Source organism: Barbus barbus (genome assembly GCF_936440315.1).
Source record: "Barbus barbus genome assembly, chromosome: 14".
In the NCBI taxonomy this organism is placed as follows: Eukaryota; Metazoa; Chordata; class Actinopteri; order Cypriniformes; family Cyprinidae; genus Barbus; species Barbus barbus.
Genome location: NC_136742.1, coordinates 31,022,875 through 31,036,038, shown reverse-complemented (window position 1 = coordinate 31,036,038; position 13,164 = coordinate 31,022,875). Strand labels below are relative to the sequence as shown.

The window sequence follows — 13,164 nt, the reverse complement described above, 5'->3', positions numbered from 1 at the left end:
TTTCATAAAGAAATTTATTTTTATATTATTTTAAGAAGATTTTTGACATTTGTATTATCTATTTTTTTTTTTTTTTGTGAGAAATATGACCTGGATAAAGTTTTCTGAGATTTTCAGGGAATTTTAAAAACATTGCATAAATGATTTTAAATTATGCATAGACATTTTGGAACAAACTAAAAAAAACAAAAAAAGTGAAAAAAAAAAAAAAAAAACAATGTTATAAAAGTACTGATACATAATTTATCGGTTTATATAATTGTCATTTTTTATTTTAATTATTTATTTTCATTTTGGGGTGAAATATGACATTCACATTTTTTTATTATTATTAAACTGTTACTTTTACAAATATCAAACCAAATCCTAAATATTTTAGGATTTCACATTCAACTAATGTGAAACTAATGTGACTATTTCTTTTGAGAGTCACTAAATCAGTATTATTGATTTTTGGCATTTACTTTCAATCTTGTTTTCTGTCAGCATTGCAGGAAACGTGAGGTTTGAGTGTCACTCACCAGCGCCACCTGTCTGTCAATCAGAGAAGCGCATCAGACCTGTAATGAGCTGCTGTGACCTTTAGATGGCGCTACAGCAACAATAATCAATGCATGAGAAAAATGCATGAAAATAGAAAGTCATCTGAAGTAAAAATCACAGAAGAAGAGACAAACAAGAGGAAGCAGCTGCTGTCACAGACCGACTCACACTTTCTGCAAAGGTCTTATTTAACTAAACACCATTTCCAATTACTTTAATGTTGACCATACGTCCTCTTTTTCCCGGACTAGTTAATGAATATTAGTTCAAATTAAAATAACAATAATAATATTGTATGTAGGTGTGTTTTCAACCGTTCTCTGTAGATCCCGCCTTCTCGCACGCCACGATTGGTCAATTATGTACAGTCCCTGCACGCTATTGGTCAAACTACTTTTCAGTCATTACCTTCAGCAATAAACACAAATCCTAGACACTTTAGGCAATTTCAGAAAATCCGGCCAGGAAAAAAAAAGAGGACATGATCACTCTGAAGACTTTAAAGGGGTCATGAACTCCTTTTGTTTTTTATTTTGTACTGCTCTCCGAGGTCCACTTATAATGTTATCAAGATTTTTACATAAAAAACATCATAATTTAGACGTAATAGTCTATTTTGTGTCCTGTTTTTGACCCCCCTCATCAGAACGCTCTGTTTCAATAGGCGTGGAGGATTGTAGACTCAGAAGTAAACGCCCACTGAGCCTACATTCATTCCTCATAGATGGACGCTGCTGTGTTTTAGGTTAAAAACTCAGCAAATGTCAAACGATCTGTAAGAAGAGACAAAGCAATGGTGATCACGTAATAAAAACAATTACTCACTAGTGTTGCGACATTACTGTAAGATCCAATATAACTGGCAAAGCATGATCTTTTAGTTTCAATCTTTCTGAAAATCCTGCGGTCTGGATCTTCATTAAAAAAGTTAATTCACTCTTTCTTAATGCTGGGATCACAAGGAAGGCAACATAAATACTGTTTTCAACAGCTTGGCACTGCACAGCGTCTTGTTGTCTTCAGAGCAGCTGTATAGTTTGGTTTCTAGGTAGGCCTGCGTGTTTGTACACTATATGCACGAATCTGTGGGCGGGGCTAAACAGGCAGTGATGTAGAATCGATGGGCGGGGTTAAACAGGCAGTGCTTGGTGGGCGGGGTTAAACAGGCAGTGATTTAGAATCGGTGGGCGGGATTAAACAGGCAGTGCTATTGAATCGGTGGGCGGGGTTAAACAGGCAGTGATGGGCGGGGCTAAACAGGCAGTGATGTCGTTCTTCTTCTGTGGAGGCGGTGCTTATCCACACTATTACATCATAGAGTAGAGCATTCCGCAGACTGCCTTAAGCTGTTTTTAGACTAACGACAAAGTTTTAAGTTCTGAAATTTACAGTATGTTTTAGAGTACAATGACCTCTTATGTGAAAAGATCAAGGGAATTTTGGTTTCTCAGTTCATGACCTCTTTCATACTGCAAGAATGTGACGATGAAGCCTTGAGTCCAAAAATATAACAGCGTGTACGGAGATGTCTCTCATTTATGCGTTTATTACGAGCGCAGAGCTGCTGGTGCACAGAGACTCAAGTATTTACTACAGTCTGCACTTTCACCTCGTACACTAGTGTGTGTGTGTGTGTGTGTCTTAGGCTCTGAGTATTTTCCTGGAAATTAAACATGGCCTGTTATCTATTTCCATTTAATATGTATTCCATATAAATGTGTGTGAGTGTTTATGTGTAGTTTTTGAAATGCATTACTTAATATTAGGCTATACCGAGATGTTTGTATTATTATAATTGTTTGATTAAACTAATTACATTTTTCCCCCTGAAAGCATATTGGTTTCAAACATTAGACTAATTTGCTGGATGACTGAAAACACTTGAATGTTTAACATGCATTTTGTTATTGTATTTGTTTGTGAAGAGGAAGACGCTGATGACGCTGATGATGAAGGTTAGTGTCGTTCAGTGGGTGTGTTGCTAAGATGACTCGAGCCGCTTTAGAGACTCATATGGTTCGCGTGGGCTCGCATGAATAAAACATGGAGAGCGCGCAGACAAAACACCGCGGGAATCACTGCAGAAATATAGAGAAACCTGCATCAGAACAGGAATAAATGTCTGTGATGCTGATTCTCACTCTCGGAGACCTCAAACCGACCGTAGCCTAAAGTCCAGATCAGAGATGATGCCGCTCTAATAGAGGTCAATAAAACATAATTAAACAACATCTGCCCCTTAAAGACCGACTGAGACCGCGCCGCATTACGTCACGCGCACGCTCGGGCCTCGGTGACGTCACGCGCGCTAAAACGAAATGTTCGTTTTGTGAATTCTGTGGAAAAAGAAACAATTTTAGAAGGAAATTCCAGGTGGCACTTAAGAGTCTTTTGCATCTGAACTCTTCATATATATAAAGAAATGTGCTCTTTGCAAGCAAAATTTTTCATGCTCTATTTTATAAACGTGATTACATTATTCATAAACCTTTGAACAAACTAAAAAGAAAAATTGCTCAAAACATGTAATATTAACTAGTTATTGAAATGCTGGTAAAAAATAACCTTTAAAAGTAAGAATTGATAAATTTAAATAATTTGATAAATGTTTTTAAAAAGCAGAAAAGTGACAAGTGTATAAAAAATACCAGATTATTTTTAACTATTTAATATATGATGATATAAAACTATCTAAAAGGGCAAATCTCTGAAAACTTGTTCAGAACATGTTCAGGTCATATTTCACCCCCAAATAAACTGAGACCTAAAATTATATATATAAAAAATTTTATAAAAATGATATAAAAACAACTTTATGGAAAATAATTTATTTTATTTATTTATCTATCAGAAATATAAAATACATTTAAAAATGTACACGCCTAGTTACGTGAACCAAAATGCTCATGCTTTTGCTTCTAGCTAGTTAATAAAACTGTAAAAGAAAGTTCAGTATTGTTGAGTTTTTGTTAACTTATAAACTAATCATTATGAGATTTTTTTCAGCATTCATGCACACTAGCATTTTTGGTTTTTTATTTAAATCTGTGCTGTAAAGCTATGCTAAAGTTGCTGACATATATACACTGTAAAAAAATATTTTTCAATACATTTTAAAATAAATACTATTTCAGTTTTTCGACTTCAAAATTTCAGGTTTAATTCAATGAGCTACTTGCCATTTCTTTGTAATTATTTGTGAAATTTACCAACAATTTCTTCATTAAAATTATTTCGGGAACCAGTTTGTGTTTGTTTGTTTGTTTTTTGGGTCCCAATTTATATTAGGTGGCCTTAACTACTATGTACTTTCAAATTAATCATTTGATACAATTGCACTTATTGTATACATACATGTTTTTACATTGTACTTATATTTAAAAAAAATACCTATATGTAATTACATCTGTAATTAGATTTATAATTACACTGTTGACCCATCCCTTACACATTAACCCACCCTTAAGTTAACCCATACCACCAAACCTGTCCCTATATCCCACCTCAATAGCAGCAAAAGCATTACAATATGTCCACAATAAGTACACTCTACTTATTTTTTGATGTAAGTACATAGTATAAAGTGTGACTGTGCATGTGACACATTATATTTACACTGGTGCATTTTGCACATGCTTCTATCCAAAGTGACTTGCATCGAGCCCATGACCTCTTGTCTGAACTACAGGAACATGAGAAAACATCTCGTTCACTTACTCCATCCAGCTCCAAACTCTTGAGGACGGCACGTCATCGAGCGGCCAGCAGACACCCACCATCCCACAGATGGTGATGAAGCCCGTCTGCTGCACCCACATCCATCAGAATAACGCTGTGATTCAACCTGTGAAGCTCAGAGCGCAGGAGGAGGATCACTGAGCGGCTGTTCAAACACAGACAGATAACACACAGTCACCTCAGTCTGGACTCTAACAGAGGCTCTGCTTTAAGGTTTTATATCAAAAACACAATACAGACAAAAGCTCAGCATCTATTTCAGTCACAAACAACACAAAAAAGCCTTTTTTTACAAGACCATCATGCAATTTTCCATGACTAGACTAATTATGATTCAGAAACTGCATGTTTAAATATAGTCCGTCTTGTGTCAGTGACGGTCTATTAATGTCAACGCAAGGGCAAGAGAGTCAAAATTACATCAGAATCTACTTACCATCACAATACAAGGAGAAAAACTGAAGAACATTTACTTTGAAACAATAATTACAAAGAAATGGCAAATAACATTAAAGTAGAAAGACTGAAACAGCATTTTCTTGTAAAACATTGTTTTATTTACTCATTTCACCAGGGGAATATCAAGTTTCACTCAGAAATAAATCACAGAAGAAACATTTTGTTCTTAATATGTTTAAAAATTGCATGAAATAAAAATCTGCCTTATTTGATTTTCTAGTGCATGTATTGTGAATAATGAACATTTGATTTTTTTAAAATGTTTATTTATTTTTTTTGACCTGGTATATTTTAAACAAAATCTCATAACTGTGTTTTTCAGATATTTAATGTTTAAATGTATTATTATTATTAGCCTAAGTTAATTATTATAATGGAAACGAAGTCATGACAACACAGACATAACAAAAACAAGTCTTCAGATGAGAATCGAACACTAAAAAAACTATAATAATGCAATATTTGTAATATTGGATTCAGAAGATGAGTCTCAATTTTTTACATTTTGTAAGTTCTCATGTATTTCATATATTAGTCTCTGACAAGTTACAATAAAGTTTTTCTGCGTTTTAGTGGGTTTTTTTTTTTCAAATAACATGGAAACAATGGGGGTCAAAAGTTCAAAATGTGTACTGCCTTTCCGAAACACATCTATAAACTTGCATGCACATTCATGACCCTAAATGAGAAGAAATAGCGGACCAATTCGCCAAATAGCAGAACCATTTAATGTGGATCAAATTGACCCAGCAATACAGCATGGCTGGAGCACTTCTAAATCCATTAGTCTGGATACAGTGAACTTAGAGAAACCTTAAAAACCTGAAGGATGTAATTAGCATTGCTGAGATGTTCCTGCTCCACCTGCCTCACTGATGATGGAACTGAATGAATGAATCTTTATGAGCACTCTTCACTCTTGAACTTAATTAGTGCTGAAGGAGGAAAAATTCATGACTGTCAGATGAGCTTCATTACTCAGCGGAAACAGCAGGTGCTGAGAGTGACAGTGACGACACAAACCAAGAGATTCTCAGTGTCTTCGGATGAGTATGACTTCACATTTTTGGCCAATTTAAACAATTATTACAGATTCCGTGCATAATTTCACTGCTCTATATAGATAATTACATTTAAATAGTGGTTCTCAACTTTTATAACTCAAAAGCCCTTCACCATCCAACACAATATCCATAGGGCCCCAATACATATATGTATATATTAACTATAATACATTATTAACTGGGCGAGACTGGGAGTGCCAATATATGTATATTAAATAACCACAATTGATTTTGTGATTCCGTACTTTTCAAAAACGATGCTGTTGAGGAAAAAGGAAATATACTTTCAATGTACCATTTTAATTAAAGCAACAGTTCACAGACAAATGACCATTTGCTGAAAATGTGCTCAGCCTCGGGCCATCCAAGTTGTAGATGAGTTTGTTTCTTCATCAGGTTTGGAGAAATGTTGCATTGCTTTACTCGCTCACCAATGGATGCTCTGCAGTGAATGGGTGCCGTCAGAATGAGAGTCCAAACAGCTGATAAAAACATCACAATAATCCACACCACTCCAGTCCATCAGCTTGAGAAGCTAAAATAAATAAATCCATCATTAAGATGTTTTTAACTATTATGCATCCATAATCCATAATAACGCTTCCTCCAGTGAAAAAGTGTTCTGGTCTGAATCAGGAGAGAAATCTGCACAGATCGAGCACAGTTTACAAGCCAAAACAGCTCTAAACAAATATGTGGCTCGATTTTGATGTGAGAGACAGCAGGAGATGGACCTTTTCTCTGAAGGAAGCAATATTATGGATAATTTTAGCCGAAAGCAACGGTTTAAAGTTAAAATCTTGATGGATTTATTTTAGATTCTCCAGATGATAACTGATGGACTGGAGTGGTGTGGATTATTGTTATGTTTTTATCAGCTGTTTGGACCCTCATTCTGACGGCACCCATTCACTGCAGAGGATCAATTTTTGGTCTACTGTCCCTTTAAATAGATGACATCAAAGCAACCACAATATCGATCTCAATAGTTTCATCTCTTGTATTATTCCTTCATTTCCTCATACACACTCACGCTTACAAACACACTTTCAGAAATGAAAAACAGTCCATTTTACTTGAGCTTTTCATGTTTTATTTTGTGTTCATTGTTTTGTATAAAATGTACAGTCATGGACAACTTTACAAAATAGAAAACCCATCACATGAGTTGAGTAACTCATCAAACACAGGCCTATGCAATACTGCTTTGGCATCTAGATTTGTACAGTACAGTGCAACATGTCGCTTATAAATAATATAAATATACATTTTTGAAACGAATCGTTGCTTGTTCACAGCGTGTGGAGACGCCCGGGTCTCAGTAAAGTGCAAATGCGCAACAGACACTTTGAGCGCTATATTCATACTTATGCACGTACAGGCAACATGAACAAGAATTTAACCTTATAAAGCCTACTGATTTATAAGACTTCAATGACCACCCTGAGCAAAAAACAATGCCTTCTGTCATTTGATTGATAGTTTGGAGTTTTTATCCAGTAAAAGCTCTTTTAGTGTAATTGTACAAACGTCCAGCTTCAGCTGCTGCTTCTCGTGTCTTTCTGCTGTCAAATCTTGATAGATTTTGATCAAGTAAACATCAGAATAACTGCAGTCATATCTCCAGATGAACACTTACTGGACTGAAGCAGCTCAGCTTTACTTGATTCTCCATCAATCATTTGTTAGATAAATCAGTGCATCTCAAATCTGATCATCAGGATCTTTTGAGGAGCGTTTGTTTCCAGAAGCTTTACTTTCACTGTTCCTCAGCGGAGGAATGATCTTCCCAAGCCTCAAAAACATCTCACTTCTTCTGAGCGTTTATTTCTTCATCTCTCAATCAGCATTGGATTGCATTGCATTGTATGTTTGGATCATTTCAATCTCATCTCACTAAGTCAAATTATTGGAGATATAAAGCGACAAATTATATTTATATAATTTTATGATAGTTGTCTGTCATACAGTTAGAAAGATCTCAATGATTTACATTACAACTAGGATATTTTTGCTCAGATTTGGTCCGCTGAATAATATTTAGCTATTTTCCCTCTACATTCTCACTATACGAGCCATAATTTATAGCCACATCTTTACCAATTGGGGGCTCGTCCGGGATTTGAACTCATGACCAAAAAACACTATTGTCCAATAAACAGTTCCATTTCCAAAAATTGGACTATTATTTCATATGACAGGCTTTACAGGGTTAAAAACAAACGCACAGAGGATCTAAACCTCGCTGGGTGATCTGGATCGGTACAAGCCATTGGTCTGAAAGCAGCCACAGAAAAGCATGTAGATGGAGCGCTGTATCTCGGTGTTGCGGTAAGCGTAGATGATGGGGTTGATCATAGAGTTGTAGGTAGCGGGAAGTAGCGTGGCGTATGTGTACACCGGTGGATACTCACGCTCCCCGACCAGACAGTAAATGGCGAAGGGCAGCCAGCTGGCGCCAAACGTGCCCAGGATGATGGCGAGCGTGGAGATACCCTTCTTGGTGGCCACATAATGCGAGGTGGTGAAGAAATGCTGCTGCAACGCGATCTGGTGTGCGTGGTGACACACTATCTTGCAGATTTTGAAGTACAGGGTGAGCATGAGGACGAAGATGACGAAAAACGATGTGGCGAGGAGGGTGAGGTTGGTGCGATTGAGCGGACGCACGATGCTGCAGGTGGATGCATCATCCAAGCAGTTCCAGCCCAAAACTGGCAGCAGTCCCAATCCCAGTGATGCGCCCCACGTTCCCACCAGCATCAGATGCACATAATGCAGCGTGTTCTCAGAGAAGTACGTCAAGGCGTTGTATAGCGACAGATAGCGGTCGACCGTAATAGCTAACAAGCTACTGATGGACGCTGTGAAGGACGCCACCAGGAATCCAACTGTAATAAGGCTGATGGTATCGGATGAGACCAGATACTGGAAAGCGAAGTTCAGGATTAATCCCATGCCAGCCAGCAGGTCGGCGGTGGCCAGGCTGCCAATCAGGATGAACATCGGGTTGCGAAGCGTCGGTGTGTAGAAGATGATGGCCACCACAATGGCGTTCTCACAGGCGATCACCGTACCAGACAGGCACAGCATGATGTCCCACGGGTTGACGTGGAAGTCGAGGCCCGCCGATGAGAGCGCCAGAGTCTGGTTGGCGTCAAAGGCTTCAGCTTCCAGCCATGAGGACTCTGGCGAACCTGCGCCGCTCTCGTTGAGCATTGCGCTCTCGTTCATCGCTCAGCCTGGACACAAAACAATGCTGTCAGATAAGTGAAACCCATTAAACAAATCTATAAATGACAAGTAGAGACTTAACATTCAAAATAGTAAGTTTGATTATATCATTTGCATGAAGAAAATAATCACAAAACATTAGGCTGTGCATAAAAGTCTTTTAAAAGTTTAAATTTGATTTCCTGTTTCAGCTAGAAAATTGAAGAAGTCTTTTGAATAGATATTGCACTCAAATTAAGATGTAAAACCACATTAAGAAGTTTTATTATATGATTTGCATGAAATCTCATTTGGCCATTGAAAGTCAGTTGGAGCTGTCCGTGGTGCTGAATCTCAAAATGTTGCTTTTTGTCCAGAACAAGACAGAATAAAGCATGCATTTTGAGCCTAAACATTTTTTTCAAAGTTGTAAACTCTTACTTAAGTATATAATCGGCAAAAATAGTTCATCCGAGAGTTTCGCTTTCACTCACGAAAGAAGCAATTAGCTTTTGTTTGTGCATAAACATCTTTTAAAAGTTGTAAACTCTTCAGTATTACAATCTGCAAAAATTGTGCAGTTACTGTCCCACTTTTTCCTTCATATGAACGGAAAACCCGCTATGTGGACAGATGTGAATCTCTTTATGGGACTTCATGCTTAAAATACAAAGTAAAACCATGTTAAGAGCAATTTACAATCAATATTTGGTTTACAGGAGTGTTAAGCACAAATTCATCTTTAGGGTATTTCACTATTGGTATGTAATCAAAGTCGCTTTAAATGATGCTTCTGAGAATCTCGCTTTAACTCACGAATTAAATTATAATTATAAAATGTTTGTTTGTGCATAAACGTCTTTTAAAAGATCACACTTGAAGAGCAAGTTCTAGTACAATCTTTGTCTTTGCGTTCGATTGAAATAGAAATAGATCGAATAGAAATAGTGGACAGAAGGCTTTATCTCACTTAAAATAAGACATTAAATGAAAATGCAAACTTATATTTAAAAATAAAACTGATCAAACTTGAAAAATGTTGAAAGCAGTGTTTGCGCACTACGCTCTCCGTGGTGCTGAAACCAACTTCGCTTCGGGAAAAATGACCAAAAAACGCATTTTGTTCGTGCACAAGCTCTCAAAACGTGCAGTTCAAATGCAGCATCTCATTTGAGTTCATAATCGGTAAAAGAAATCGGTTTCATACCTTTTCCTTCACATGGAGGAAAACAAGAGACGGAGAGAGTTTCTTCAGCTGACCGCTCGCGTGTGCTTCTTCAGGTGAATCCTTTACTCCAGCCTGGATTCCTGGACATGAGTCCTGGATCTGGTTTAATGCACGAGAAGCGCGAGAGCGGAGAGACTGACTGGAGTCTGTGGATCCGAGCGGCGCTAATAAACCCAGATGACGTCAGCACGTCCCGCCTACATCTGCGCGCGACCGAGCCGTTCGCATAACATCACCGATCTACAGGTGAATGATTGCAACTGATGTGCCTGTGCATGAGATAGAATATCAGTGTTTGATCTAATGCAACATACCAAGTGCACGTGACACATGCTGTAACAATTTGCGCAATGAAAGGTGCACTGTATTTTATACCAAATCTGGTTACACTTTATTTTAAGGTGTCATTGTTACAGTGTAATTATACATTTAAGTACTGAGTAATCTGGATTAACTACATGTACTGACTATATGGTTAGGATTTGTTTTAGGGTTACTTGCATGTAATCATGCATAATTAAATGTTATTACAATAGTAAGCACATGTTACGTGTAACAAGGACACCTTAAAATAAAGTGTTCCCCAAAATGCATTCAACTAAGGTTGGCAAATTTGGATGATGGCACTATAACGTATAGCATTTTTGCATTTAACATTATTTCAAACAAGACAAGCAAAGTTGGCACACCACAGCTCCAAAAGTAGAAAATATTTGTCTGATGAAGAGCTTTTAGCCTCGAAACGTCACCTGTGATGAGAATATAAATAAATATTTCTACTTTTGGAGCTGTGGTGCGCCAACTTTGCTTTTCTTGTTTGGAATTGTTTTGGGGTTGAGCACCCACAGCTTTTGGCATGTTGGATGTGCACACTTTAATTGCAATGTTCATTTATCATTATTCACAACAATGTAAAATACCTTGTAAAATACACATGCATAATGGATGCATAACGGCCGCATAATGTTGCATAATGCACACTAACACACCATCTAACATGTATTTTGAGCTGCATGTCATCATATTAATGGAGTGTTTGACTAGTTAAACTACCTCACCTGAATATGCTCATAGATTTGTGTTGGATGTGTTTTTTGAAATTAAAATATTGATATTTTATTTATAAAAATCTAACTTTTTTTGTTGCTTATTTCATTTAATGTTATAAAACTAGGGAGCTAAGCCAGTAGTAGTGCTGACAGTGTCATGTAAACGTGACTGAAGACATGAAAAGTGAAAGAACAGACAAACCGATTCAATTGAGTGAGTAGTAATTTATGCTCGAACCGCTTCGATTGATTCAGTTCAAGCGATTCACTAGCAAAAACCAGATCAAAAGAGCAATTCATTTTCGAATTTCGACAACACTTGTAATTATTATAAAAAGCACTTATAGTGATGGGTGAAACTCAGAATCAGTAAAACAATCGCATCTCAAAATTATTCACTTCGAAGTGCTCCAACTGGATCGCGTATCGCGAATGATTTGATTGAGATCGGGACTTCAAATCGTGTATCGCGAATCATTTCATTTGGATTGGGACTTCAGAGCAGGTTCAAAAATAATTGGATCGGAAGTTTGCATATCGTGAATCATTTGATTCAGATCGGAACTTTGGAGCATGGATTGCGAATCATTTGATTCAGATCGGCACTTTGGAGCATGGATTGCGAATCATTTGATTCAGATCGGAACTTTGGAGCATGGATTGCGAATCATTTGATTCAGATCGGAACTTTGGAGCATGGATTGCGAATCATTTGATTCAGATCGGAACTTTGGAGCATGGATTGCAAATCATTTGATTCAGATCGGAACTTTGGAGCATGGATTGCGAAGCATTTGATTCAGATCGAAACTTTGGAGCATGGATTGCGAAGCATTTAATTCAGATCGGAACTTTGGAGCATGGATTGCAAATCATTTGATTCAGATCGGAACTTTGGAGCATGGATTGCGAAGCATTTGATTCAGATCGGAACTTTGGAGCATGGATTGCGAATCATTTGATTCAGATCGGAACTTTGGAGCATGGATTGCGAATCATTTGATTCAGATCGGAATTTTGGAGCATGGATTGCGAATCATTTGATTCAGATCGGAACTTTGGAGCATGGATTGCAAATCATTTGATTCAGATCGGAACTTTGGAGCATGGAATGCGAAGCATTTGATTCAGATCGAAACTTTGGAGCATGGATTGCGAAGCATTTGATTCAGATCGAAACTTTGGAGCATGGATTGCGAAGCATTTAATTCAGATCGAAACTTTGGAGCATGGATTGCAAATCATTTGATTCAGATCGGAACTTTGGAGCATGGATTGCGAAGCATTTGATTCAGATCGAAACTTTGGAGCATGGATTGCAAATCATTTGATTCAGATCGGAACTTTGGAGCATGGATTGCGAATCATTTGATTCAGATCGGAACTTTTGAGCATGGATTGCGAAGCATTTAATTCATATTGGAACTTTGGAGCATGGATTGCGAATCATTTGATTCAGATCGGAACTTTTGAGCATGGATTGTGAATCATTTGATTCAGATCGGAACTTTGGAGCATGGATTGCGAATCATTTGATTCAGATCGGAATTTTGGAGCATGGATTGCGAATCATTTGATTCAGATCGGAATTTTGGAGCATGGATTGCGAATCATTTGATTCAGATCGGAACTTTTGAGCATGGATTGCGAAGCATTTAATTCATATTGGAACTTTGGAGCATGGATTGTGAATCATTTGATTCAGATCGGAACTTTTGAGCATGGATTGTGAATCATTTGATTCAGATCGGAACTTTGGAGCATGGATTGCGAATCATTTGATTCAGATCGGAATTTTGGAGCATGGATTGCGAATCATTTGATTCAGATCGGAACTTTGGAGCATGGATTGCGAATCATTTGATTCAGA

The 13,164-nt window shown here is 37.3% G+C and overlaps 1 protein-coding gene across 1 annotated transcript; it reads right to left on the bottom strand.

The window, feature by feature from the left end:
- Window positions 1-8,039: 8,039 nt before the first annotated feature.
- Window positions 8,040-9,038, bottom strand: LOC306879970 (G-protein coupled receptor 6-like; the record flags this gene model as incomplete). The annotated part of the gene is made up of 1 exon (XM_079433201.1): window positions 8,040-9,038. The coding sequence occupies one exon, from the start codon at window positions 9,036-9,038 to the stop codon at window positions 8,040-8,042; it is 999 nt and encodes a 332-aa protein (XP_079289327.1).
- Window positions 9,039-13,164: the final 4,126 nt, after the last annotated feature.